This window comes from Cinclus cinclus, chromosome 20 (assembly GCF_963662255.1).
Source record: "Cinclus cinclus chromosome 20, bCinCin1.1, whole genome shotgun sequence".
Lineage (NCBI taxonomy): Eukaryota > Metazoa > Chordata > Aves > Passeriformes > Cinclidae > Cinclus > Cinclus cinclus.
The window spans coordinates 11331488-11357587 of NC_085065.1; the positions used below are offsets into that span (position 1 = coordinate 11331488).

Consider the following 26100-nt stretch of genomic DNA (forward strand, 5'->3'; position numbering starts at 1 on the left):
CGAACCCCAGGATGGGAATGAACCAAAACTTTTAAAAGTGTGAAAACTTCTGACCCATCTTGGATGTAGCCTCAACCGGGCTCTTGCACTGCCCGAGGTGAATCCTTGGAAGGATTTAATAAATCCCTGCTTTATTCCTTCAACTCTGCTCCAGCTCAGCCTCTCCAGGAATCAGAACTGGCCCCAGTGTCACCCCCATGTCCCCCCAGGCCACCACCCCCAGCAGCATCCTGACCCCCCTGGCACTCAGGGTTTGGAAAGCAAATCCCCCAAAGGAAGAGGGGGAATTTGTTATTCCCACGGATTTTTTTCATCTCTGACGTTTCAAACGGTTGGGAAAAATGAGGGTGAGGGGGGAGGAAGAAATGGGATATAAAGGTCTGGAGCGCAGGGACACAGAAATGCAGGAGGCAGGCAGGGGACGGAGCAGGGATCATCCCGGTGCCAGGCAGGGAATGCAATTCCTTGCGTTGGAAAGGGAGTGAAAGCTCATCCCACATTTCACATTTGCACAGGCAGGGACAGCTCCCGCTATCCCAGGCTGACCCAAGGCTTGAACAAATGGATAAAAGCAGAACTGCCCCTCTCCAGCGTCACCCCCGTGCTGGTACTGGGCTCAAATCCTGCCCAAGGAAAGGGATCAACGCAAATCCCAAATATTCCCGGCACCTTCCCTATTCCAGAGGCAGCTCAGCCTCAGCAGGGGCCATCCCAAGCCCCGCGGAGTGGAAAAAAAAAAAAAAAAAACAAAAAACCAAAACATAAAAAAAATTAAAACGTGAAAACTAGAAAAGTTAAAGTTTAAGGCATCACAAGGAACTGCCCCCAAAGTGCAACAACCCTAAAAAAGCAGAGTTTGTGGGGACGGTGAGAGCTGATTCCCACCAGGAATTGCTGAATTCCTTCTTTTTCCAGCAGAAACCAAGGACATCCTTCCCTAGCAGCACCTCCCAGCTCCAGCCAGCACCAGGCCTCAGTTAAACCCTTACACCCCTGCTTTTAAATACCTAAAAAATGGTATTTAAAACAACCCTCATGTGAGACCTCGTTAATTCTATTTTAAACGGCATCAGCCTGCAAATAATTTCAATTTTTACATATTCATAGCAGGCCAGCCCTAAAATAAAGTGGGATTTAACGAGGTGGCTGCATTGATCTGGGGTAGGGCTGGAGCTGCAGGGAGATACAGAACTTTATAAAGGTTATTAAAATTTTATTAAAAAAAAAAAATAACAAAATTAGACACCCACAGAAGCTGGGTGGTCTAAAAGCAGGGCTGGGATTCTGATCCACGTATAAAAATTCCCAATTAATGTTTATGGCTCCATGCAAAAAAAAAAAATAAAAAAAATAAAAAATAAAAGTGTCAGTTTTCTCCTTTTTGTCTGAATCTCCAAACTGGGAGCACATTTCCCGTTGGGAAGCGTTTGATGTGCCATGAAATCCCAGTGGCAAGGCCGTGCCGGGCCGGGGGTGGTTTCAGGGGATCTGTGATCTCACGGACGTCGGGATCCACCCCCACCTGTGGATCCTTCCCCAGCAGAACCAGATCCTGGGAATGTGTGTGAGAAAATCCCACCGTGTCTTCTGCTGGCCCCCAGACCACAGACACCTCCATTCATCCCGAGAAAACGCAGGAGACAATTTTTTGCCTGGTTTCAATCTCCCTACATTAATCAAACTTTTCTCTTTTCTTTTCTTTTTTCTTCTCTTTTCTTCTCTTTTCTTTTTTCTTCTTTTTTTTTTCTTCTCTTTTCTTCTCTTTTCTTTTTTCTTCTCTTTTCTTCTCTTTTCTTCTCTTCTTCTCTTTTCTTTTTTCTTCTCTTTTCTTCTCTTTTCTTTTTTCTTCTCTTTTCTTCTCTTTTCTTCTCTTCTTCTCTTTTCTTTTTTCTTCTCTTTTCTTCTCTTTTCTTTTTTCTTCTCTTTTCTTCTCTTTTCTTCTCTTCTTCTCTTTTCTTTTTTCTTTTCTTTTCTTCTTTTCTTCTCTTTTCTTCTCTTCTCTTTTCTTTTTTCTTTTCTTCTCTTTTCTTCTCTTCTTCTCTTTTCTTTTTTCTTTTATTTTCTTTTCTTTTCTTTTCTTCTCTTTTCATTTTTCTTCTCTTTTCTTCTCTTTTCTTTTTTCTTTTCTTCTCTCTTCTCTTTTCTTCTCTCTTCTCCTTCTCTTCTCTTCTCTTCTCTTCTCTTCTCTTCTCTTCTCTTCTCTTCTCTTCTCTTCTCTTCTCTTCTCTTCTCCTTTTCTTCTCTTCTCCTTTTCTTTTCTTTTCCTTTTTCTTTCCCCCCCCCCGCCCCCAGCCTGAGAGACACAGCGTGGGAGGCACAGGCTGTCCCATGGAATAATATTTTCCAAACCCTACTCAAAGTCTGCCTGTCAGCCTCTCTGCTGTCTGTTCCACTAAAGCTGGACAGGAAACAATCCGTGGGCACAAGAGATCCAAACAAGGCTGGAATTCCCAGCAAAAAGGGAGGATGAATGGGAACCATTGTGCTGTGCTGGAGGAAACATCCCCGGCATCATCCAGGGAAGAAAAAGATTTCTGTTTCCATCACTTCCCTACTCCTGCTCCTTGTCCCAAGAGGAGATTTCACAGAGGAAATAGAGGATGGGGATGGGAGGGTCCATGGGAACCCAAAGCTGGGCACCCCCAAATTAACCCCTGCTCCATAAACCTCCATTCCCCCTTTCCCTGCAGCCACGGAGAGCCAGGGTGAGACCTGGAGCACGGGCAGGCTGCAGCTGGCACCGAGGGGTGCAGCAGAGCCCTGGGGAGATGCTGGGGGGCACAGGGGGTCCAGCCCTGCCCCCAGGAGCTCAGCAGATCCAGCTCCACCTTTCCTGAGAAGATCCCTGGAATCTGGGATCTGTCTCTGGGAAGATCCTGTGATCCAGGCACAGAGAAAACTCAGGTGGTCCCCAGGTGGAAAAGCCAACCCAAAACCCCTCTGCTGTAACCAGGCAACAACCAAGACCCCCAAAAACCCACACCCACCTTCATCCTGAGGCGGAGCTCTGCCAGAATTTTGCCTCCGGCTCTTTTAAGCTCCCCAAATTCTCTCTATCCAATGGGTGCCCAGAACACCCATGGGTCAACAAAACACCTCAAAACTTCCCAAACTTCAGCCCTTCATTTCTCATCTGCTCCAAGGAATTCATGGCATTTATCTCCAGATTGGCTTCACTACTTTGAACCTCCCCTGGCCTTGGGAAGAGCAGCCCTCTTCCCTTTCCCTTTTCCAAGGAAAAAGGAACCTCTGGGAATGCTGTTGGCTCCAGGGTTTGCCCTGTGAGACAAGGCACCGACCCCAGATTTGAGGGGAGTGGGGTGGGAACATGGATGGTGTCAGCTGGGAGAGGAGCAGCAGCCCAGGATGGGCACTGGGATGGGAATTGTCATCCCAGCCACCTCTGCATCCCACCCACAGGGACAGGAGCTTCCTACCCCGGAGCAGGGAACAGGCTGGAAAATAAAAACCCCACGTGCTTTAGTGCAGGGGAAGTGCAGAAAATCCATCCCTGCTTTATGCCCATCTTTCAGTCTGAGTCAGACTCGCAGGGATTTTTTTTTTTTTTGCCTGTGAGCAGCCAAGTCATTCCCTGGAACACTCAGGCCCTGATCCAGCTTTATTTTGGGTGGGAGTAGAGAAGCAGCTGTGCCCTGTCTGTGCCAGGAGCACGAGGAAGGTGCCCCAGGATCCTGGAGCACCAATGCCACGTGAGCTTCCCAAGATCCAAGGGGAAATTGCACTGAAAATCCTGGTTTGGATATTCCACAGGCTCGATTTTCCAGCCGCAACAACAACCTTTGATCAAATATTTCAAATTAGACCCACAAGTGAAAACAACCCTAAAACAACCCCAAAGCTGCGGGATGGGGCACTGGGAGCTGCACCCACATGAAGATATTCCCACTGGAAAAGCATCCCTGGAGCACAGCCTGCACATCCCAGCTGGAAAAAAAGCTCAGCCAGAGCAAAAGCACAGAAAAAGGGAATCAGCCAAGGGTTCAGGGAATATCCATCCCACCTGCTGGAAGCACAGAGCTGTGATTCCTGCTGGAGCCAGGGGTTGGTAGAGAAATCCAAGTTAATTGTGCACCAGATTCCCTTTTCCTGCCCCAGTCAGGCAGCCAAGGTCCAGGCACTGCTCACCACACACCCTCATCCTCCTCCTCAAGCACATTCCCAAACCTTTTTCCCGTTAAAAGCAAATTCCCTGGCACAGGTTTGGGTTTTTTCCCAGCAGTTTTCTGTTTCCTCCGCAGCACAACCCAGGCACGCTCCTGAGTTCCTACAATACTGTCCGAGGAAATTAATTTTATGGCAAATTTCTCCTTGACAGGAAAAAAATAAAATCCTCGGGAAGCGGCAAAAATCCATAAGAAAATGGATTTGGCTTTTGTAGGATGGGGATGAGCTCCTGCACACAGCAGAGAGCTCCTGGGGGATTTGGGAGGTGCAGATTCAGGATTTGGGAGATGAAGGGTCAGGATTCGGGAGGTGCAGGGTCAGGATTCGGGAGGTGCAGGGTCAGGATTTGGGACGTGCAGGGTCGGGATTTGGGACGTGCAGGGTCAGGATTTGGGAGGTGCAGGGCCAGGATTTGGGACGTGCAGGGTCAGGATTTAGGAGGTGCAGGGTCAGGATTTGGGAGGTGCAGGGTCAGGATTTGGGAGGTGCAGGGCCAGGATTTGGGAGGTGCAGGGCCAGGATTTGGGAGGTGCAGGGCCAGGATTTGGGACATGCAGGGTCAGGATTTGGGAGGTGCAGGGTCGGGATTTGGGAGGTGCAGGGCCAGGATTTGGGACGTACAGGGTCCGGATTTGGGACGTGCAGGGTCGGGATTTGGGAGGTGCAGGGCCGGGATTTGGGACGTGCAGGGTCAGGATTTGGGAGGTGCAGGGCCAGGATTTGGGAGGTGCAGGGCCAGGATTTGGGACGTGCAGGGTCCGGATTTGGGAGGTGCAGGGTCAGGATTTGGGAGGTGCAGGGTCCGGATTTGGGAGGTGCAGGGTCAGGATTTGGGAGGTGCAGGGTCAGGATTTGGGAGGTGCAGGTAGCCAGCCACCTGTGGGACCTGGCCTGGTCCCTCTCCTGCTCCATCCAGTTTTGGGAAAGTCACTGGCAAAAGGGACCAGGGTCAGGCAGCCCTGTCTGTCCCCTGTCTGTCCCCTGTCTGTCCCCTGTCTGTCCCCTGTCCCGTGCCCATCCCCTGCCCACATTCCGCCCCTGCTGCTCCCAGCAGCTCCAGCCCCATCTGGTTCCTGTTAAAGCAGCCACCCAAGGAGGGGAGGGAGGGGAAGGATCCCTCCCCTCGCGGTTCAGCAGAACAGGGGGAGGCAGAGCAGCTTTTTGAATCCATGGCTGCCCTTCTCCTCACCTTCCTGCCTGGAAGGAGGCCAGGAGCAGCTCCAGCCTTCCCCATTCCCATCTGGAGGGAACCTTCCCCTCCTGGACACACCCACCCTGCCCTGGCACTGCCGCTCCTCTCCTGCCCCCACAGCACTCTGTCCTGAGCTGCTGTTTCCACCCCGTGGAAATTCCCAGTATTCCCATCCCTGCACGGAGCAGCACAGCCCCACGGCAGCGAGGGATGTTCCTGCCTGGGAACAGCTCAGCCTCCACGGAAAACATCCCAAAAGGGGCACCTGCCACCATCCCAGGCTGCCCCAAACCCCGTCCAAGCTGCCCTGGGACACTTCCAGGGATGGGGCGGCCACGGCTTCTCCGAGAATTCCATCCCAGCCCCTCGCAGGGAACAATTCCTTCCCAATATCGCACCCAACCCTGCCCTCTGGCTTTCCCATTGCCGTTCCCTGTGCCCCAGCACAGCCTCTGTGGGTTCTCCCCACGGATGAAATTCCTGGCTCATCCAGGGGCTCTGACCCAGCTCCAGCTCCCGGAGGATCCCACTGGAGCCAGGTCGCAGGAACAGAGCCTGCACACCCGGTGGCAGCAAAGAAACGCTCAGGAGAACGGGAAGGGCAGGGATGAGCTGGGATGATGGGCAGGATGGGGAATCCCGGGATGCTGGAGGAGTCAGGACGAGAATCCCGGGATCCCAGATGAGCTGGGAATGCACAGGATGGAGATTCCCAGGTCATGGATGAGCTCGGATGATAGGCAGGACAGAGAATCCCAGGATCATGGATGAGCCAGGATAATGATCGTTGAATCCCAGATCCTGGATGAGCTGGGATGATGGGCAGGATGGAGAATCCCAAATCATGGATGAACTGGGATGATGGGCAGGATGGAGAATCCCAAATCCTGGATGAGCTGGGATGATGGGCAGGATGGAGAATCCATGAATCCCGGATCATGGATGAGCCAGGATGAGAATCCCAGGAGCCTGGGTGAGCTGGGAGATGGGCAGGATGGAGAATTCAGGGATCATGGATGAGCCAGGATGACGGGCAGGATGGGAAATCCAGGCATGTTGGATGAGCCAGGATTAGAATCCCAGGATCCCAGATGAGCTGGGATGATGGGCAGGATGGAGCATCCCAAAACCCTCCCAGATCCCAGGGATTCTCGGGATGGCTGAGCTGCTCCAACACACCAAAGCACCAGCTGTGTTAAAAGGTGAGATTCCCTTCTTCCCAATTCTCATTTTTGGGGTTTCAGCAAATCCCGGGATGTGCCCCTGACTGGGACCATCACTGCTCTGCTCACACCCCCCTTGAACAGCACAGGGAAAATCCTCAGCCCTGGAAAAACCCTTTGGGATCCCTGTGAGGATCAGGAACTGGGCATTAACCTGATCCAGAGAAGGAATTCTTCCCTGTGAGGGTGGGGAGGCCCGGGTTTGCAGGACGAGCCTTCCTGAGAGGCTCAGCCCCAGCCAGGAGGAGGAAAAGTGGGATGGAGGAGGGAAACTGAGTCATGGAGCTGCTCCATGAAAATGCTGCCTCAAAGGAACGGATGCGAGGGAGATCCCAACTCACAGAGCTGTGTCCAAGGAGCAATTTCCCCTTTGGATGTGTCCAGAGCCAGCACCACCTTTCACATTAAATATAATTCCAGCTCTTTTCCCAAACCTCCAGAGCACCAAGGCACTGCCTCAATCCCCCTGGAGATTCCCAAGGGATTTCCCAGTCCCAGGCAGTGACAGCCACGCTGGAGGCAGCGCAGGGACCCTGTCCCCTCTGCAGCTGACTGAATTTGCATTGGGATTTTCCTGCTCCAGATGCCACCTTTCATCTCCCATGATTAATGCCCTTGGAAATCCAGAGAAAGCACCAGCTGCTTCTGCCTTCTGAGCTCCCCCAGAGCAGCTGAGGGGGAAAAAAAAAACCAACTCCTTTTGTTCCAGCATCTCCTGAGCCTCCACTGCCTTTATGAAGAGCCTTTTCTTTCCAAAGGTTAGGGAAAAACAGTGGGAAAAGCTGGAGTATCCTGCTTTTCTCACTGGGAACTGTGGAAATGTGATCCCATTCTCAGGGATGGGCCAGGGGATTGGGAATGGAAGGTTTGGGATGTGGCTTTGTGGGGCACAGTTTGTGCCTGGCCAGAGAAGGGGCTGGACAGCCTGGAGAGGTCCAAAATGAGCCTGGATGGATCCAAAATGAGCCCTGGCACCCCACAGATCCTTCAGCAGGAATCATGGAATGGTTTGGGTTGGAAGGAAGCTCCAAGATCACCCCTGCCATGGGCAGGGACACCTTCCACCATCCCAGGCTGCTCCAGCCTGGCCTGGGACCCTTCAGGGATCAGGGATCCCCTCTCCCAGGGAGGAATTTCTCCCTAAAATCCAACCTGACCCCATTCTCCTTAGGAGCAAGGTGACTGAGCCATAACAGCAGGTGCAAATTCCAGGGAAAAGCAAAGCCAAGCCCACGGAGAGCCTGGGCAGGGAGGTGCCATTTGCAAAGCAGCCACCAAGAGGTGCCAGCAGCTCTTGCAAAGCCTGGGCAGCTCCTCCAGCTCCAAATTTCTCCCAGATTTCTCCAGCCCAGTTCCAGCTCTGTCGGGGGCAGTGGCTGCTGGTAGGAGCAGGAAACATCCCGAGAGCCCAAAATCCCAGAGCTGGGAGGAGCTGGGTGATCCCCCCGAGGTCACAGCAGTCCCAGGGAAGCACAGGAGGGTTTTCCTGGGAGCACTGCCAGGAGCAGGAATGCCAGGACTCAGGGACAGCAGGATGCCAGGAGGGCTGAGAGCCTTCCCTGCCACCAGTTCCAGGATCCTGTGGCTCTGCTTGGCAGGAATAGGGATCTCTGCTTCCAGCCGCTGGGAATGCTGATTTTAGGGAAAATCCCTGCACTTCCCTGTGCCAGGGATCCTGCCTGGATCCATGGGGAGCAGAACCAGGGCTGCTCCCAGCTCAGGTGGGACAGGAGGAGGAGGTGAAGGAATCCTGCAGGGAGCCATGCAGAGCCCAGCAAGAGAACTGGGAACAGGAGGGTGGAGATTCCACCATTCCATTCCTGCTGCCAGCTCCAAGGAAAGGGATTCACCAGGCTGAGATTTCACCCATCCCCACCTGGGGGATTCACCTGGCTGAGATTTCACCCATCCCCACCTGGGGGATTCACCAGGCTGAGATTTCACTCATCCTCACCTGGGGGATTCACCTGGCTGAGATTTCACCCATCCCCACCTGGGGGATTCACCAGGCTGAGATTTCACTCATCCTCACCTGGGGGATTCACCTGGCTGAGATTTCACTCATCCCCACCTGAGGGATTCACCTGGCTGAGATTTCACTCATTCCCACCTGGGGGATTCACCTGGCTGAGATTTCACTCATTCCCACCTGGGGGATTCACCTGGCTGAGATTTCACTCATTCCCACCTGGGGGATTCACCTGGCTGAGATTTCACTCATTCCCACCTGGGGGATTCACCTGGCTGAGATTTCACTCATCCCCACCTGAGGGATTCACCTGGCTGAGATTTCACTCATTCCCACCTGGGGGATTCACCTGGCTGAGATTTCACTCATTCCCACCTGGGGGATTCACCCAGCTGAGATTTCACATCCCATCTCCACCTGATTTACACATCCCCAATTCCAACCTCATCCCTTTTCCCTGCCCTCTCCTCTGGAGCTCCCCAGTGCTGAGCTGAGCATCCCCAGGGATGTTGAACAGGGAAAAGGGAGAGGGATAAACACTCCAAAATCCCTCCTGAGAGCCAGCAGCACCCACTGGGACGCTCAGCTGCCTCCTCCCCAGTCCCAGTGATCCCAGAGAGGAAAAAACACGGAACCATCAACACCAGAAACCTTTTCTCACATCTGGGGAGTTCAGAGTGAGGAAAACGCAGCAGCACCAGGAATTTCTTCCACTCCCTTTGCCACCCTTGTGCTTCCAGACAAATTTCATCCATCCCTGGATCTCCAACACCCCTGGCACGGGACAAGGTGGGACAGCCGAGCTCCAAAGGCAAACACAAAAAGCAAGATTTGGTCTTACCTGGCGCTTTGGAATGTGGCAGACTCGGATTTTCCAATGGCCCCGAATCCAACTCCCACTGCCAGGCCCTCTGAAACAGCAGGGAAAATCCAGTGAGGTCCAGCCCTGAGCCCAGCCCTTCTCCTGAGCTCGTGGGGTGAGCAGGAGCCCTGGAGGATCCTTTGAATCCAGGAGAATTCAATCCAGCACCGCTCGGGGTATTCCCACCATGGATCTGCTGGTCCTTGGGCAGCCAGCACCGAGAGAAGGTTCTGGATTGAGGAGGGCAAAGAAAGGGGGGGAAAATCCCAATCCCCACCAGCTGGAATGGCATTTTACCAAGGAGCAGTGGAAAAAGGGGCTGCAAAAGGCTCAGGTTCAGCAAAGCTTGGTGGATTCCAGGAAAACCAAACCCCAGCTTCTGCCATGAATCCCCAGGAGCTGGGCTAAACCAGGATCAGGCTCCCAGCAATGCCCCTTCCCCTGTTCCTGTGCCCCAAAAGCAGCACAGCACCTGTATGGACAGGCTCCAAAGCCCAAGGAAACCCAAATTCCACGAGAAAATCCCTACCTTGCCCATTATTGTATATCACAGCTAATCCCATAATTTTAAATAGTTAATGCCGTAAACCCCATGGAAAAAAAAGCTAAAAAGCCTTCCCAGGGGGAAAAAAAAAATATTTCCAGAAAGCACCAAACCCTCAGTATTTTTTTCCCCTTGGTTTAAAATCCCCATTTTTGAGGATAGTTTTGCAGCCTGCTCCCCGTCCCAGCAAGGTGTTCAGAGGGCAGAACCCAAACTGGGGAGATTTTAGAGCCTCCAAGGAGGGACTCAGGTGAGCATCCCAACAGGTGGGAAATGTCCCTGGAGCGTTTCCCTGTGTCCCAGAGGATGAGCTTTCCGGGGAAGGACACAGTGTGTGTGTTTTTGTGGCCCTGTGAGTTCCCAGTTGCCTTGGAAACACCAGGAAAAGCAGCAATACCCGGGATGATCCCAACATTCCCACTCCTGAGCCCAGAACTGCAGCACTTGGCAGCTTCTCAAAGGGCAGGGGAAAAGCAGGGCAGAACCAGTCCTAAAACAGGGCAAGGAGAGCCCAAACCAGCCCTAAAACCAGTCCTAAAACAGGGCAAGGAGAGCCCAAACCAGCCCTAAAACCAGTCCTAAAACAGGGCAAGGAGAGCCCAAACCAGCCCTAAAACCAGTCTTAAAATCCCACAGTGGGTTCGAGCTCCGGGCCGTGTCACAGGCACTGTCCCACACCTGGGGGGTGCCTCATACCTGCCAAGCTCTCCCCAGATCCATCCCCGGATCCATCCCCGGATCCATCCCCAGATCCATCCCCAGATCCATCCCCGGATCCATCCCCGGATCCATCCCCAGATCCATCCCCAAATTCATCCCCAAATCCATCCCCAGATCCATCCCCGGATCCATCCCTAAATCCATCCCCAGATCCATCCCCGGATCCATCCCTAAATTCATCCCCAGATCCATCCCCAGATCCATCCCCAGATCCGTCCCTAAATCCATCCCCAGATCCATCCCCGGATCCATCCCTAAATCCATCCTCGGATCCATCCCCAGATCCATCCCTAAATCCATCCCCAGATCCATCCCTAAATCCATCCCCAGATCACCCAGCCAGGACTCAGAGCACACCCAGGGCAGAGCTGGGGATGCTCTGGGGGCTCGGCAGAGCTGAATAAATCTGGAGTGGAGAAAAAGGAATTTGCTGCCTGGAAATCCCTCCAGCCACAGAGCTGCACAAAACCAGCGCTGGCACTGCTCTTCCCAAAGATCCCTCCGGAAGTGAGGCTCACCCAGGGAGCAGAATTCCAAGGAAAATTAAAAAAAAACAAACGAAAAAAACCTTTTCTAATAATTACCATTCGAAATCGTTTTTGTGAGGAGCAAAAATTGCTGTGACAGAGGGGCCAGGCCCTGCTGCAGAGAGGGAAACTCCCAGTTCATGGGAGCACAGATCCCAAAATCCCAGAGCTTGGGATCGGAAGGAGAGGGAGCAGATGGTGCGTGGGGAAGGGCTGAGCTGCTCAGGGAGAAGCTGCAGCTCGGGGGGGAGGAGGAGGAGGAGGAGGAGGAGGAGGAGGAAGAGGAAGAGGAGGAGGAGGCACGGCACATGTCCCCCCCATATCCCGGATCCCAAATCCAAGGAGTGATCCCACTGGAACCCAGCCAGCCAAGTGTGGGGTCAGGGGTGGCCCAGGCACATCCCAGCAGCTGGGATGGCTCCAGTCCTATGGAGCAGGGATACTGGGATGGACTGGGGATACTGGGATGGACTGGGGATACTGGGATGGACTGGGGATACTGGGATACAGCAGGGATACTGGGATACAGCAGGGATACTGGGATACAGCAGGGATACTGGGATGGACTGGGGGTACTGGGATCCAGCGGGGATACTGGGATGGACTGAGGGTACTGGGATCAGCAGGGATACTGGGATCCAGCGGGGATACTGGGATCCAGCGGGGATACTGGGATGCTCTCAACCCAGCGCTGTGATTTATTCCAAATATTTCATTTCAAAGCTCCCACTGCTGCAGGCTGGGACAGCAGCTGGGAAAACAAAAAGCCCCAGGGAATTCCTGGGTCTTGGCACCATCCTGAGCAGAGGAGTCCTAAAATCCTGGAATGTTTTGGGTTGGAAAGGATCTTAAATCCCACCCAGTGCCACCCCTGCCATGGCAGGGACACCTCCCAGTGTCCCGGGCTGCTCCAGCCTGGCCTTGGGCACTGCCAGGGATCCAGGGGCAGCCCCAGCTGCTCTGGGAATTCTTCCTCCCACCCTCCCAGCCAGGAATTCCTTCCCAGTATCCCACCTAAACCCTGAGCCAGTGAAGAATTCCCCACAGGCACTGCAGGACAGAAGCTCAGGGTGTGAAATGAAAGAATCCATATCCCAGTTCCTACACTGGGGAGGGTTTTCCCAAGGATTTCACCCTCTGGAGCTGGAGAGGCTCCACTCATCCCACTTGTCTGGAGAACTCCCTGGAAAAGGCACCGAGCTCATCCTTGGCAGAACAAAGAGAAAAAAAAAAAGAAATGACCAATCTCAGCCCCTGGCAGGGAAACGTTTCCATTTAACCCAAACAAAAAGAGGATTTTGCCTCTTCTGGGCTTCCTTGGCTTTACAATCCAAGGCACTTCATCCCAAAGAGGCATTTCCAGGGATCAGCCTAACCCTGGGCTCCCTCAGGGATCACATTTCCTCCCAAAAAAATAAAAAAAAAAAAAAACCAGCTTCAAAACCTCGGTCTGGAAGGGATAACTGTGCTGGAGAGTAAATGTGGGATGATCCTGGAATACCTGGATGCCTCCCTGTGCTGTCAGATCCAAACCAGTCCAAATCAAACACCTGGATGAGAATAATCTATAAAATCCAGCATTTCTTTTTGCCTAAGAAATATCCTTGCAGGAAATTTTCTTTAAAAATATCCTTGCAGGAAATTTTCTTTAAAAATATCCCTGCAGGGATCTCGCCTTAAAAATATCCTTATGGGAATCTTGCCTAAAAAAATATCCTCGCAGGAAATTTTCCTTAAAAAAAAAAAAAAAAATCCCTGCAGGAATCTTGCCTAAAAAACACCCTTGAGAAAATTTTCCTTTAAAATATCCTTGCAGGAAATTTGGCTAAAAAAATACCTTGTCAGGAAACTCCTCTGGGGATGCAGCAGGGCAAGGAAGGAGGAGGAAGAGGAGGAAGAGGAAGATCCACAGAAATGGGAAAATGAGAAGCAACTCATAAATCCCACAAAAAAATCTGGGGTTTGGAGGGAAGGAAGGAATGAAAGGAAAAGCAGGATTTGTCAAAAGCTTCTGCCTCCAAAATCCCCCAAAGCTGTGCCTGAGGGGATTTCAGGGCAGGTGAGGGGAGCAGGGGTCAGTGCCTGCAGAACCTGGGGGAAAACAACAGGAATTCTGGATTTAACAGCACAAAATGCCCTTTTTCAATTGGTTTGATTTTTTTTTTAATTTTTCTTTTTTCCCTCTTTTTATTTTTTTTTTGGTCTTTTTCTTGTTTTACATTTTCTTTGGGTGTTTGGTGTTTTTGGTTTTTTTTCGTCCTTTTTTTTTTTTTTTTTTTTTTTATGAGGAAAGTTGAGTTTGGGATGCTGAGGAACCCTTTTACACCAGCAGGGCTGTGAGTACCAAGCACGGACACACACGGAGCTCATCCCCACCCCCCCCAAAAAAAAAAAAAAAAAAAAAAATTAATTTTCCCCAAAATAAATAAATAAATAAACAAAGCATCAACACTTCCCAAATCCTTCAGGATGTGCACTGGGACACCCCAGGGCAGGGCTGGGGGTGTCCCTGTCCCCTCCCAGAGGGATCCTGCAGCTGATTCCCCTGGATCAGCAAAGGGAGGGAAGTTCTCATCCATTATTCATCCTGCTCTTGGAAGAGCTGTTTCATTCCTAGTGGGAAATTAATCTCACCACAATGAGGTTCGGATTTCTCCAAGAGTTTAAGCACTGCCACTCAAGAGATTGTTACCTGCACATTGAAGCCCAGCTCCCTCCAGGAAACATCATTTTGCCATTATTGCTCAAGGATTTAAGGATTCCAGGGATTTTTCAGTTTGTAGGAAGCACCTGAGGGGTTTGTGGGCATTCAGGTGGAATTTGGGAGGCAGGAGGAAATGCTGCAAATCCCTCATGGTGGTTGAACCCCAGCCCATCCCTTTCCTCTCTTCTCCTCCTTCCACAAAAGCAAATCCTCATTTTAATCCTCAATTCAAACCCACCGAGCTGCAGCAGCTGAGCAGGAGCTGGCAACTCAACCTCCACTTGATTTTAAAGAAATTCCACCTGGCTTTAAAGAAATTCCACCTGATTTTAAAGAAATTCCACCTGGCTTTAAAGAAATTCCACTTGATTTTAAAGAAATTCCACTTGATTTTAAAGAAATTCCACCTGGCTTTAAAGAAATTCCACCTGATTTTAAAGAAATTCCACCTGGCTTTAAAGAAATTCCACTTGATTTTAAAGAAATTCCACCTGGCTTTAAAGAAATTCCACTTGATTTTAAAGAATTCCACCTGGCTTTAAAGAAATTCCACTTGATTTTAAAGAATTCCACCTGGCTTTAAAGAAATTCCACTTGATTTTAAAGAAATTCCACCTGATTTTAAAGAAATTCCACCTGGCTTTAAAGAATTCCACCTGGCTTTAAAGAATTCCACCTGGCTTTAAAGAAATTCCACTTGATTTTAAAGAAATTCCACCTGGCTTTAAAGAAATTCCACTTGATTTTAAAGAAATTCCACCTGGCTTTAAGGAATTCTATTTGATTTTAAAGAATTCCACCTGGCTTTAAAGAAATTCCACTTGATTTTAAAGAAATTCCACTTGATTTTAAAGAATTCCACCTGGCTTTAAAGAAATTCCACTTGATTTTAAAGAAATTCCACCTGGCTTTAAAGAATTCCACCTGGCTTTAAAGAAATTCCACTTGATTTTAAAGAAATTCCACCTGGCTTTAAAGAAATTCCACTTGATTTTAAAGAATTCCACCTGGCTTTAAAGAATTCCACCTGGCTTTAAAGAAATTCCACTTGATTTTAAAGAAATTCCACCTGGCTTTAAGGAATTCTATTTGATTTTAAAGAATTCCACCTGGCTTTAAAGAAATTCCACTTGATTTTAAAGAATTCCACCTGGCTTTAAAGAATTCCACTTGATTTTAAAGAAATTCCACCTGGCTTTAAAGAAATTCCACTTGATTTTAAAGAATTCCACTTGATTTTAAAGAATCCCACCTGGCTTTAAAGAAATTCCACTTGATTTTAAAGAATCCCACCTGGCTTTAAAAAAATTCCACTTTATTTTAAAGAATTCCACCTGGCTTTAAAAAATTCCACTTGATTTTAAAGAATTCCATTTGATTTTAAAGAAATTCCATTTGATTTTAAAGAAATTCCACCTGGCTTTAAAGAATTAAAGCAACTGTCCAACATCCCAAAACTCCTCCAACCTGGAAATGTCTCTCTGGAAGCAGAAAATATTCCCAACCAAGCAGAGCAGAGCTGAGCTGAAAGCAGGGACTGACCCTGCTGGAATTGGGTTCTCCTGACCCCACAGCACCTGGATCCATCAGAGATATTTAAAGTTTCATTCCCAGCACATAAATGCTTTCTCAGGCCACTGCTCAGAGAGGTTTAATGTGACAGACCTGAGATCTGATGGGGACAAGGCAGGGAAGCAGCTCCCACATGCATATTTCAGTGGAATATTTCATTGCAGCTGCTGAAAATCCTGGATTTAATTGGCTTTTGTCACCTTCGTGGCTTTTGCTGCTGATAAAACACCGATGTGTTCTGCCCTTACTGCATCTCGTTTGGAATGCAAGGCTCTTTTTCCTTGTCCTTCCTAAAACCAGACCCTTCCAGCAGGGATGGGGAGTGCTCCAAGTGCCCAGGAGCAGCCAGGGCAGCAGGAATGTTGGAATTCCAGGAAAAGGCATCACCCAGACGAGGCACAGATTAATGGGTGCAGCTAAACTGGTTCCTGCTCTCACGCTCTGCTGAGCCCCAGTGGGTTCCCAAATCCTCATTAAAGTCAACAATTGGAAAACAGCCTCAATTTCAACAGCCCCACGGAAAAAAAAAAAAAAAAAAAAAAAAAAAAAAATCATTCCAAATGAATGTTCCCAGCTTTTTAATGGATCTGGGAGAATATTCATATAAATAATCAGTGCTGCTGATAATTGAGATGCAATCTGGCACTCATTGCCCTTCCCTAGGGAGGCAGAGTGCAGGCAGTGCCCGTCCCGGGAGGATGAATCCAATCAATTTTTGCTAATGACAAAGCAAGCAGCCTGGAAATCACCTCCCTTCCCAGGAACTCCAATCTGGCAGCACAGCACGGAACCTCTGCTGCCGTGCACAGCCCCCTCACTTCCCCCTCAAAGCCACCCTCAGCCCAGGATCAGCTCCAGCTCGGGAAGGAGCAGCTCCTGGCACAAGGAATGAGCTCGGCCTCACCCTTGTGGGGATGGGCAGAGGTTTGAAAAGCTGCAGCGTCCAGAATTGCACCTGGGAACAGCATGGATTCAACCACGAGGGCATGGCCGCTGAGGGAGCTCACCTGGGAGGTGCCAAACCCCAGGGACCAGGTACAAACCCCAAAGGGTTAACAGGGCTCACCTGGGAGGTGCCAAACCCCAGGGACCAGGTACAAACCCCAAAGGGTTAACAGGGCTCACCTGGGAGGTGCCAAACCCCAGGGACCAGGTACAAACCCCAAAGGGTTAACAGGGCTCACCTGGGAGGTGCCAAACCCCAGGGACCAGGTACAAACCCCAAAGGGTTAACAGGGCTCACCTGGGAGGTGCCAAACCCCAGGGACCAGGTACAAACCCCAAAGAGTTAACAGGGCTCACCTGGGAGGTGCCAAACCCCAGGGACCAGGTACAAACCCCAAAGGGTTAACAGGGCTCACCTGGGAGGTGCCAAACCCCAGGGACCAGGTACAAACCCCAAAGGGTTAACAGGGCTCACCTGGGAGGTGCCAAACCCCAGGGACCAGGTACAAACCCCAAAGGGTTAACAGGGCTCACCTGGGAGGTGCCAAACCCCAGGGACCAGGTACAAACCCCAAAGAGTTAACAGGGCTCACCTGGGAGGTGCCAAACCCCAGGGACCAGGTACAAACCCCAAAGGGTTAACAGGGCTCACCTGGGAGGTGCCAAACCCCAGGGACCAGGTACAAACCCCAAAGAGTTAACAGGGCTCACCTGGGAGGTGCCAAACCCCAGGGACCAGGTACAAACCCCAAAGGGTTAACAGGGCTCACCTGGGAGGTGCCAAACCCCAGGGACCAGGTACAAACCCCCCAGGGGAGCTCCCTCCTCACTGCTCAGGAGATTCCTTCACTTCTGTTCTCCCCAGGTAGAGCTGCAAAGGAGCACGGCTGAAATCAGGGTGACATTTCCCGACATTTCCCAACGTTTCCTCCATCCCCCCCCTTTTCCTGGGATCACCCAGAGCCTTCCAGAGGATGGGGTGACAGCAGGGAGGTGTCACCAGCCTGAAATCTGAAAATCTGCAATCTGAAATCTGTCACCACTGGCAGTTCAGGGTTCAGCTGTTCCTCAGTGGTATATGTAAAAACCTTTTTAAAAAAAAAAAAAAAAGCTTTGTAAACCAAGCTTTATTACCTCGACTAATAATTAATAATTACTTTGACGAAACTAATAGCTAACCTAATAAATACCCATGAAAAACCTGCCAACTTTTCCTGAGAATAGAAACCTGCCACAGTGAAAAACAACTTATTGTCACGAGCAAGGGACAAGGCTGTACCAGTTACTCACACCTGTGGGAACTATCCTGAATTAAAGAGAAAAATGCAAACAAGATCTAAAAAGAGACATTTGCCAGCACGGAGACACCTCTGGTGTGCTGACCAATCAAACACAGCAACAATTAAGTTTCTAACTAATTAGAAACAAACACGATGCTTTTGTAAAACCCTACGAAAATAAAGTACCTTTTTTGGCTACAGAAAGAAGAGTGTGTCTGGTCTCATTTTTTGTCTCTGCAGCAACACCTCGGTGCCAGCCCTGGTGACAGGGACACAAGCAGGGGACAGCCCTGCAAATCCTGCACCCGACCCAGTTATCCCAGTTATCCCAGTTATCCCAGTTATCCCTGCTGCCCCTCATTCCGAGCACTGCTCAGAACCCACCCTACAACTTTTGGGGTAAATCTCTCCCTCCTGGTCCAGCAGAGAAGGAGGACCCCAAAAATGCCACCAGTGCCAAATCAGGGCTCAGCCTCTTGCTGCCACCTCCAAGGGCGATCCCAAGGGGAAAGAATTGTCACCTGGAATCTCCCCCCCACGCCAGAGCAGCTTCCCAGGAGTCTCAGCCACCCTTCCCAGAGCTGTCACCACCTAAAGGTGTCTCCTTGTCACCTTTTGTCCCTCCTGCCCACGGTGCCACCTCCCCGGCCGGGATTTGTTCCCTGTTCGGCTCACCCGCTCTGCCCTGCTCCTCCTCATTAAAAATAAATCAATCCCAGCTCGTTAATGGCTTTGTGGCACTGGGAACTGGAGAGGGATCCTCAGCTGGAGCAGGGGACATCAGTGTCACCTCACCTGGTGGCTCTGCCACTCCCCTCCTTCCCAGACCCCTCTGCTCAACAGCGGGGGCAGAAATTTGGGAGCAAACCCGGAGCGAGAGCTGTGCCTGCAGGGAGGAAAGGCTGGAGCAAAGGGATGATCCCGGGATGGGCTCAGTCTGCCACAGCACAAATTAAAAAACGGGAATTTCAGGTTTCCTTGGCAACGTTCTGGAAGCTGGAAGCATCACCTGGTGACTGGTTGGAAGCAGCCAGGGATGGGGCAGGTGCAGCCAGGTCCCTGCTGTCACCTGAGTGCGTTTTGGGGATGGGGATCCCACATTTCCCAAGAGCCAGGGGGAAGCAAGGCAGGGAATTGTCACCACCAACACCTGCAGCTCCTCCCCACCTCTCTGCCACACCTGAGGGAAAGGACTCAGCTCTGAATGAGCCAGCAAAAATCCCCCCAAGATTCCTGGGACTCCTCTTTGGGGACGATGAGGGAGTTGGGAATGGGACAGGGATACCAGGGGAGAGCTGGGAATGGGACTGGGACATCAGGGGAGAGCTGGGAATGAGACTGGGACACCAGGAAAGAGCTGGGAATGGGACTGGGATACCAGGAGGGAGCTGGGAATGGGACTGGGATACCAGGAGGGAGCTGGGAATGGAACAGGGACACCAGGGGGGAGCTGGGAATGGGACTGGGACATCAGGAAAGAGCTGGGAATAGGACTGGGACACCAGGGGGGAGCTGGGAATGGGACTGGGACACCAGGGGGGAGCTGGGAATGGGACTGGGACACCAGGGGGGAGCTGGGAATGGGACTGGGACATCAAGGGAGGCTGGGAGAGCTGGGAATGGGGCTCAGGCTGGAGAAAAGGAGGCTCAGGGGGGACCTTGTGGCTCTGCACAATTCCCTGCCAGGAGGGGGGAGTCAGGATCTGCTCCCAGGGATCAGGAGGAGAGGGAACGGCCTCAGGAGAGGCTCAGGGTGGAAGAGTTCTCCTGGGGAAGGGTGGTCAGGCCTTGGAACGGGCTGGTGGAATCCCCAGGGAAGGCTGGAGGTGGCACCCAGGGCTGGGGACAAGGGGCACAGCTCGGACTCGATCCTGGGAGGCTTTTCCAACCTCAATGGCTCTGGAATTCTGAGACTCCAGGGCATGAAGAGGAGCAGAACACAACCTTGATCCTCTCCTGGAGCACGAGGGGCTCCTGCAGCACCTCCAGGGCAGGGGGAGCCCCTGAAATGAGGCAGCAGAGCAGGGCAGAGCCCTCCGGGAGCATCCCAGGAGCTTCCCAGGATCCCACCCTGGTGCCAGGGACACCCCACCCTGCCAGGCTCCCCTCCCCTCCCCTCCCCTCCCCTGCCCTCCCACAGCAGCACAAAGGGAAAGGCTGTTCAGCTCACACCTCGCTAATTGTTATTTGTGGTACACCAGCAACATTTTAATTAATCTGAAGCCTTCAGCACAACAGCCACCCAAGGTACAAAGCTAAACCCGAATAAACAGGGCTTGATTAAATACATAATTAATGTTCTGCTAAAGCCGGCATGTATGAATATTAATTAGCAGGAAGAGTCTGCAGTTTGGCATCTCCTGTCATTATCAATTTATCCTTTCCATTGGCATCCCCAGCTTTGGAACAAATGATCCAAACCTTTCCTCCACAAACACTGAGTGATTGTGGGAGGCCGGGCCGGGGGGCTCCACTCCCTGCCCTCCACCAGAAGCTGCTCCCAGCCTGGGAACAAACACAGGGGCACTGCCAGGACCCAGCCAGCTCAGCCCTGAGAGAGGCTCCAGGTCCATCAAACAACTCCCTGCCGGCAATAAAAAAAGGGGAGCTCATCCCCCACCAGCACGGGGATGGAGCTTGGGACAGCAGAGGAAACTGAGGCAGGGTTTGGGGATGCAGAGCAGCTCCAGCAGCTCAGACCCAGCCAGGGGAGCGTGGATCCCCCTCCTGCAGCAGCGTCCCAGGGATGCGGAGCTGTGGGAGGAGTTCTGGAGGCACAGGAAAGAAGGAAAACCCTTGGGAATGACCTGGACACCTCTGTGGGAGCGCAGAGGGAGCAGCAGAGGCAGGAGCTGCTGCCAGAGGAAGCTGGAGAAGAGCAGGCTCTGGATGGAGAGAGCCCTTTCAGTACTTCAGAAGCACTTATAAAATCTGATACTCCTCAGAAGAGCTGGTAAAAAAAAGATGGAGAGTGGCTTTTTCCACAGGCAGCTCGTGATAGGACACAGGGGAATGGTTGGAAAGGGAAAGAGGGAAGATTTCCATGAAATGTTAGGAATTAATTGTTCCCTGTGAGGCTGGGGAGGCCCTGGAATGGATTTCCCAGAGAAGCTGTGGCTGCTCCATCCCTGGAAGTGTCCAAGGGCAGCTTGGAGCACGCAGGGACAGGGAGAGGTGTCCCTGCCCATGGCACGGGTGACACTGGACGAGCTCTGAGGTCCTTTCCCCCAAAAACCATTCCAGGACTCCCTGAGGAGCAGTGAGTGATTTTCCCAGGGCTGGGAGCATCCCCAGCCCCAGGAGAGCTCACCCTGCAGGAGCCAGAGCTAACGACGGTGCCAGGGCTGCTAATGGAGGCAGAGATTCCCGGCTTTCCAAACCCTGCCTGCAGCAGGGAGCGGCGGCACCGATGCCTTGGGTTTTTCAGATTTGGTGTTTTCCAGACTGTGCCCTGCACTGGGACACAACTCTGAACTCCACAGCGAGTGTTCCAAGTTCTGCTCCCAGCTCAGGCACACAAAACAATCCTTTTCCAGCCCCACAACCGAGGACAGCGCTGCAGCTTCAGCCCAAAAAGTGCAAAGAGCAGAGAATTGAGGAGAGAATCTGGGAGGAGGGGACTGCAGAGCCTGGAGCTGGGCTTGGACAATGAACCCCAGGATGGGAATGAACCAAAACTTTTAAAAGTGTGAAAACTTCTGACCCATCTTGGATGTAGCCTCAACCGGGCTCTTGCACTGCCCGAGGTGAATCCTTGGAAGGATTTAATAAATCCCTGCTTTATTCCTTCAACTCTGCTCCAGCTCAGCCTCTCCAGGCATCAGCACCACCGGTGCTTTCCCTGGCAAAGCAGAAGGAATTCAGAGCCCCAAAACTGCTGCTCACCTGATTTCCTCACAGCCTGAATTATTCCTCCAGAGCCTGGAGGATTTCTCAGGCTGCTGCTGGCACCCTGTGCCCTGTGGGAAGGGCTCTGCAGCACCAGGGCTCGAGTCCAGCCTCTGGGATCTGGGACCTCGAGGTGATTTTGGACAAATCCCCACGGGAAGGAGAGTGTTGGTCAGGGCTTGGTCACTGCTGAGTGGCCCCAGTGTCACCGTGGGGCTGCTGAAAAGCCACTGGGAGAGAGCAGGAGGGGGATTTGGGGGTTAGAGCTCAGCAGGGACAGAGCCAGCACTGAACTGAGCCCCAGGCAGGGCCTGAGCCTCTCTGGGGATGAAGATTTAATATTTAATATTTTATATTTAATATTTTATATTTAATATGTGATCTTTTAGATGCAAGGGAGGATTTGGAACCCTCTGTCACCATCCAGAGGTGGCTTTGTGCTCCTGGAGGAGCCTCTCAGGATGAACCTCCTGCCACGGGTGACACTTTGGCCACCCCTCTGCAGAACTTTCTCCTTGTGCTGCTGACACACAGGAATCAGGGAGCTTCACCTCCTTAGAAGGATGAAATCCAATCACACTTCACTCAGAACAGACATTTCTCCTTTTTTTTTTTTTTTTTTTTTTTTTTTTTTTTTTGAGTGTGTGGCTCATTTTAAAAGCTCCTTCCTCACCTTTCCTGCCAGGCACCTTCCTCCCCCAGCAACACCTGGAGCTGAACTGCAGCACCCAAATTATCCCCCCTGGAATTAATTTAAAAAAGAGGGATGAGGAGGGAGAAATGTTTTGCTGCTGCTGACAAACTGGAGCAGGTTAATGCCCGGGAACAGCTCGTGCAGGTGATAAAGAAAAGCAGCAAATCATTAACTCCCATCTTATCACGATAATCCCAGGCCAGGCAGCTGGGGGAGCACCAGGAGCACCCAAAGGTGCCCAGAACCAGCTGGAAGGAGGCAATTCCCACCCCAGGAGCAGCAGGAGGCTGGAAGGGCTGGAGGAGGGAACAGCCAGAAGCTCTGCGTGTGCTCCCTGGGATTTTGTCACTCCCAGGGAAACACAGGAGCTGGGATTGCACAGCACAGCGGAGCCTTCTCCCCTGGGAAGGGGAATTCCGTGATGGAATTTGGGATGGATGTCCTGCCTGGCACTGGATAAAAGCCACTCTCAAAGTCACCAAGCACGAGGTGATGTGGGAGGGTCCACACTGCCAATATCCAGGGCTGGGAGAACACAGCTCTTCCCAAAACTTCCAGTGTGCCTTCCTGAATTTATAGATCCAGAAATCTGTAAATTTGGGGAGAAACAACGAAAGTTGTTCTTTCCCTGCACCCACCCAGCCTCCAGCCTGAGCAAGGCACACAGCAAAGAAGGGACAAAGGAAAGGTGAGCAGGAGAAGGGAAGAAACCGGGGAAAAAAAAAGGCCCTGGAAAAGGTTGCCTTATTTTACTTTCAACATCCCCAAGAATTGCAAAGCAGCTCATCGTCCTGAGCTGTCCCAAACTGATCTCATCATCCTCTGATCTCCTCTTTCAGAACCACAAAGCCCAGCCTGGAGCACTCAGCCCCCAAGACCTGCTGCTCTGCAATTTCCCACCCACTGTGCAAGGAAATCAAGCCCAATTGCTCATCCTCCTGCAGAGCCCCAGAGCTCTGGAACTCTGAAACGCATCCCTGGCTCTTCACAGACACCGAGAGGTGAAAAAGCTGCAGGATTTGGCCTTCCCAGCATCACCTTTCCCAGTATTCCCCGGGGAATGACAGGTCCCAGCCAGGGCTGGCACAGGCAGGCTGCAGCTGCTCCAGGCTCCCCCGAGCCCCCTCCCCACCACAGTTCTGCTGCCAAGGCCCCACGTGCCTCAACCCCACAAAATCTGGAACAGGATCCTGTCCAAAGGCGCCCACTCAGCCAGAGCCATCTGCCAGGGGAGCTGGGATCTGTGGGATCCGCTCGGGATGAGGCTGCCTGGGAGCTGGGGTGGGCACACGGACACACCTGGGAGCTGGGACGGGCACACGGACACACCTGGGAGCTGGGATGGGCACACCTGGGAGCTGGGACAGGCACATGGACACACCTGGGAGCTGGGACAGGCACATGGACACACCTGGGAGCTGGGGTGGGCACACGGACACACCTGGGAGCTGGGATGGGCACACCTGGGAGCTGGGGTGGGCACACGGACACACCTGGGAGCTGGGGTGGGCACACCTGGGAGCTGGGGTGGGCACACGGACACACCTGGGAGCTGGGGTGGGCACACCTGGGAGCTGAGGTGGGCACACGGACACACCTGGGAGCTGGGACGGGCACACGGACACACCTGGGAGCTGGGGTGGGCACACCTGGGAGCTGGGACAGGCACATGGACACACCTGGGAGCTGGGGTGGGCACACCTGGGAGCTGGGGTGGGCACACGGACACACCTGGGAGCTGGGGTGGGCACACCTGGGAGCTGGGACAGGCACATGGACACACCTGGGAGCTGGGATGGGCACACCTGGGAGCTGGGACGGGCACACCTGGGAGCTGGGACGGGCACACGGACACACCTGGGAGCTGGGATGGGCACACCTGGGAGCTGGGACAGGCACACGGACACACCTGGGAGCTGGGACGGGCACACGGACACACCTGGGAGCTGGGATGGGCACACCTGGGAGCTGGGACAGGCACATGGACACACCTGGGAGCTGGGATGGGCACACGGACACACCTGGGAGCTGGGATGGGCACACCTGGGAGCTGGGACGGGCACATGGACACACCTGGGAGCTGGGGTGGGCACACGGACACACCTGGGAGCTGGGGTGGGCACACCTGGGAGCTGGGACGGGCACATGGACACACCTGGGAGCTGGGGTGGGCACACGGACACACCTGGGATGCTGTGGATGGTCACACGGACACACAGGACGGACACACGGACTCACCCGGGATGTTGTGGATGGTCACTGCCAGGATCATCAGCACGATTCTCCTCCAGCTGCTGCTCCCGGCCGGGGCGGATCCATCCCGGGGTGCCGGGAATGCCGGGAATGCCGGGGGGCCCTCGGGCAGGGGGGACCCCGCTGGTCTCCTCCTCTGGTAGGGCTCCCCGTTCTCAGCCTTGTCTGGGGACAGAGAACAGCGGGGTCAGCCAAGGTGGGGACACCTCTGGGGGTGGGGACACCTCCCTGAGCATCCCCTTCCAACACCTGCCCACCCTTCCCACGAGGAAATTCCAACCGGAGCCTCGCCAGGATCCACACTCCCTGAATTTTTGGTACCACAAACCAGGTGAAAGCCAAACCCTCCCCGTGGAGAGGCCCGGGTGTCACCTCCCTGGTGTCACCTCCCCTGTGTGACAGAGCCAGCGCCGCCACCACTGTGCGAACACAGCAAGAGACAAAGCTTGTCCTTGTCACCACACGCTGTCCCCAAAGCCAGCCCGGGCTGTGACATTTGGTGGCAGAGCCTCAGCTCTGCTCCAGCCCGTGGGGACAAGGATAAATATTTTGTTTGAAGCAAGACAAGGACAAACAGATGCCACGGAGCAGCCTGGCCAAGGAATGCTGGCACACAGAGCCCCTGGCACAGGCTGCAGCCACCTCGGGATGGAATCCCCTGTTCCCAGCACGGCTCTGGGGTCATGGTGGCACATGTCCCCCTGTCCCCACAGCTTTGTCCTGAGCTGACCCTGCCCAGGCTGACCCACAGAACACGGCTACGGGGTCACCAAGAGCCCTGTTCCCTGTGGAGCTGCTTCCCATGGAAAGCTGGAGTGGGGATGCAGAGGGGGCAGGGATTCCCCTCCGGCACCAAAGGCTTTCCTGGGAGGGGATAAAGGGATTTTGGGAGGACAAGAAGTTACCTCCAAGTGACAGAACCCCAGAAAGATCCAAGAGTTCCATAAACCACCACAACAACCAGGGCAGATTTTCATGGAATTATGGAATGGTTTGGGGGGAAGGGACCTCAAATCCCATCCCATCCCACCCCTGCCATGGCAGGGACACCTCCCACTGTCCCAGGCTGCTCCAACCTGGCCTTGGACACCTCCAGGGATCCAGGGGCAGCCACAGCTTCTTTGGGAATTATTTTCCAGGGTGTCCCCACCTTCCGAGCCAGGATTTCCTTCTCAGTATCCCACCTAATCCTCCTCTCTCTCAGTTTGAAGCCAATCAACAAAAACCAAAGCCTAACCTAACCCTAACCCTAACTCTGTCACCTCACTGCCACCTCCTCAGGTGCTCAGGCCCGGCTCACTTCTGTCAAATACCTCGTTAATGATTATTTCACATTTTATATATTATTTTTAATTAGTCTGCTTGGTCCTGTTTGGGGAAAAATGACGAAAAATTGCCTTTTCTGAGGAGATCTGAAGCCCCTCCGGGGCCAGTGGTGACAAAGGATGGGGGGGATGCCACAGGGGTGAGGAAAACAGGGAAAAACTGTAAAAATGAAAAGAATTGGTGCAGCTTTTCCAGGGAAAGTGCTGAGGAGAGGTT

General features: G+C 52.6%; 1 protein-coding gene across 1 annotated transcript in view; it reads right to left on the reverse strand.

The window, feature by feature from the left end:
• SLC39A11 (solute carrier family 39 member 11) overlaps positions 1-26100 on the reverse strand; it is a 74878-nt gene that overhangs the window by 10818 nt on the left and 37960 nt on the right. The window contains exons 6-7 of the mRNA XM_062506105.1: positions 24544-24723; positions 9411-9480 (exon numbers count right to left, since the gene is read on the reverse strand). Of these exons, the coding sequence (XP_062362089.1) occupies positions 9411-9480; positions 24544-24723 (250 nt within the window). The remainder of the gene's footprint in view (positions 1-9410; positions 9481-24543; positions 24724-26100) is intronic.